This window comes from Zalophus californianus, chromosome 6 (assembly GCF_009762305.2).
Source record: "Zalophus californianus isolate mZalCal1 chromosome 6, mZalCal1.pri.v2, whole genome shotgun sequence".
Classification (NCBI taxonomy): domain Eukaryota; kingdom Metazoa; phylum Chordata; class Mammalia; order Carnivora; family Otariidae; genus Zalophus; species Zalophus californianus.
Window position 1 is genome coordinate 75,088,543 of NC_045600.1, and position 2,451 is coordinate 75,090,993.

General features: G+C 36.4%; 1 protein-coding gene across 1 annotated transcript; it reads left to right on the top strand.

Annotated features, from left to right (window-relative positions):
• The first annotated feature begins 865 nt into the window (after window positions 1-865).
• On the top strand, window positions 866-1,804 carry LOC113909599 (olfactory receptor 4L1-like). The gene has a single exon (XM_027570947.1). The coding sequence runs from the start codon at window positions 866-868 to the stop codon at window positions 1,802-1,804; it is 939 nt and encodes a 312-aa protein (XP_027426748.1).
• Window positions 1,805-2,451: the final 647 nt, after the last annotated feature.

The window sequence follows — 2,451 nt, forward strand, 5'->3', positions numbered from 1 at the left end:
AAGGAAGGAAGAAAGAATAAAAGAAAGAAGGGAAGGAGTGAGGAAGGAAAGAAGGGAGGGGGAGAGAAAAAGAAAGAAAGAAGTAAAGAAAGAAACTGGGACACTGAGAAACATTTACGGTCTTGTCCTGAAACTTCCTAGGAAGGTTGTTTTATTATAATTTTGGGGACAATAAGAAATAAGTGAAATCATTGGTACAACTCTTTAGGATAAAAGAGAGGGGAGGGACACCTGGGTGGCTCAGTTGGTTAAGCATCTGCCTTCTCAGGGTCCTGGGATCAAGTCCCGCATCAGGCTCCTTGCTGAGCAGGGAGCCCACTTCTCCCTCTCTTTCTCCCTCTGACTAATAAAAAATAAAATCTTAAAGGGGGGGGTGATAATACAGTATAGCTGATAGAGAAATTACCCTAAAGTAATTTGCTGAAAAGTATACCAACTTCCATGCACCTGAGTATTTTAAATTAGGGAGGGGGAAAGAGGCAAAAGATCAAATCATTTGACTAATGGTCATTTGGCTCTTCTACTCATTGGCCTATTGAATTCGTGGTTCATAAACTCATAAACTCATGATAGAAATGAGAAATCACTGTGGAGATGCACTCTATGCCTACAAACTCTGCTTACAAATTTGTACAATGAATTTCTTTTCTTTTGTGCCTTTCTGGCTGAAAATAAACTTGTTAATGTGAATGTTGCTTTAATTAATAAATTAAATGTATTTTTCAGAAATGTTCATCTTTTCTCTTTCTATAGGAATAAAATACTTTCATATGTCTATATCTTCAAAACTCTCACAGTTTAAGTTATCACTTTTTCCAGATTTTCTACATTTTAATGACTTTCTGAAAACCCCTACATAGACTAGATGGATATGATGAATAACTCAATATCTGAGTTTGTATTGTTAGGACTCACCAACACTTGGGAACTTGAGATTTTCTTTTTTTTCGTATTTTCATTGGCCTATGCAGTGACTGTGGCAGGAAACCTTCTCATCGTGGCCACCATAGCCTTTGACTCACTTCTGTACTCCACACCAATGTACTTCCTCCTTGGAAATCTCTCCTTCCTGGATATGTCTATTTCCACAATCACAACCCCTAAGATGGTCACAGATTTCCTCAGGGAGAATAAAACTATATCTTTGTGGGGCTGTATGGCTCAGATGTTCTTCCTCCACTTTTTAGGCGGCAGTGAGATGACTCTTCTCATAGTTATGGCTGTTGATCGGTATATTGCAATATGCAAACCTCTTCACTACACATCCATCATGAATCGCCGGGTCCTCGTGGGCTCTGTGCTGCTATCATGGGTTGTTGGTTTTGTGCATACGATAAGCCAGATGGTTTTTACTATCACCTTGCCCTTCTGTGGCCCCAATGTAGTGGACAATATTTTTTGTGACCTTCCTCTAGTTCTAAAACTTGCCTGCACTGAGACCTATGTTCTGGAGTTACTGGTAATTGCTGACAGTGGTCTGTTGTCTTTCATCTGCTTCACACTCCTGCTCATTTCCTATACTGTCATTCTGGTAACCGTCCAACATCAATCCTCTGGTGGACTCTCCAAGGCTCTGTCCACATTGTCTGCTCACATTACTGTGGTCACTCTGTTTTTTGGGCCATGTATCTTCATTTATACTTGGCCATTCAGTAGTTTTTCAGGGGATAAATTTCTTTCTGTGTTTTATTCAGTTATCACACCCTTACTGAACCCCATTATTTACACTCTGAGGAACCAGGAAATGAAAGCAGCCATGAGTAGACTGAGGACCCAACACATCAGATCCAGACAGGCCTTCTAGGAAACAATCATGATGATGAAGCTTTTTAGTGCAAAACCCATGTACAATACATCTCAGAATAAGTTGATATTAATTCATTTTGTTTGTAAATTTTTTTAAATATTCATAATATATATTGAAATTATCAAATGTTCCATCATTACATTTCTATAACATGTTTGGTGTTATTGGAAGAATGATTATTTTAATTAACATTCAATTCAGTTAGGGTTAATACTTTTTAATGTAATAAAGAATTAAACAGAAAAAAACTGACTCACAAACTATAGCTGGAAACCGAGAAAGTTCCAAGACTAAATTTCATTAAATAAAGAGGAATCAAAAAGGAATTTATTTATCTATTTTTAATTCAGAATTAGGGGACTTTCAACTAAATTATCTAGCTGACTAAGTGTGCATGTAATTATATGAACTCTTATAAATTCCTAAACACACACACATAAATTCACAGTTTTGTGGATCCTAATATGTGTAAGGATTATTTTTTAACAAGGCAAACAGACTAGTTTATATGAGTAGATAGATCTAAGTGTCATTTACTCAAAAGAAACACATATTTCTTTCTTAAAAAAATAAAAATTCCACCTAACATATATATTACACACAGCTCATTTTACCTTATTCCTTCCTTCATGTTTGTATACATA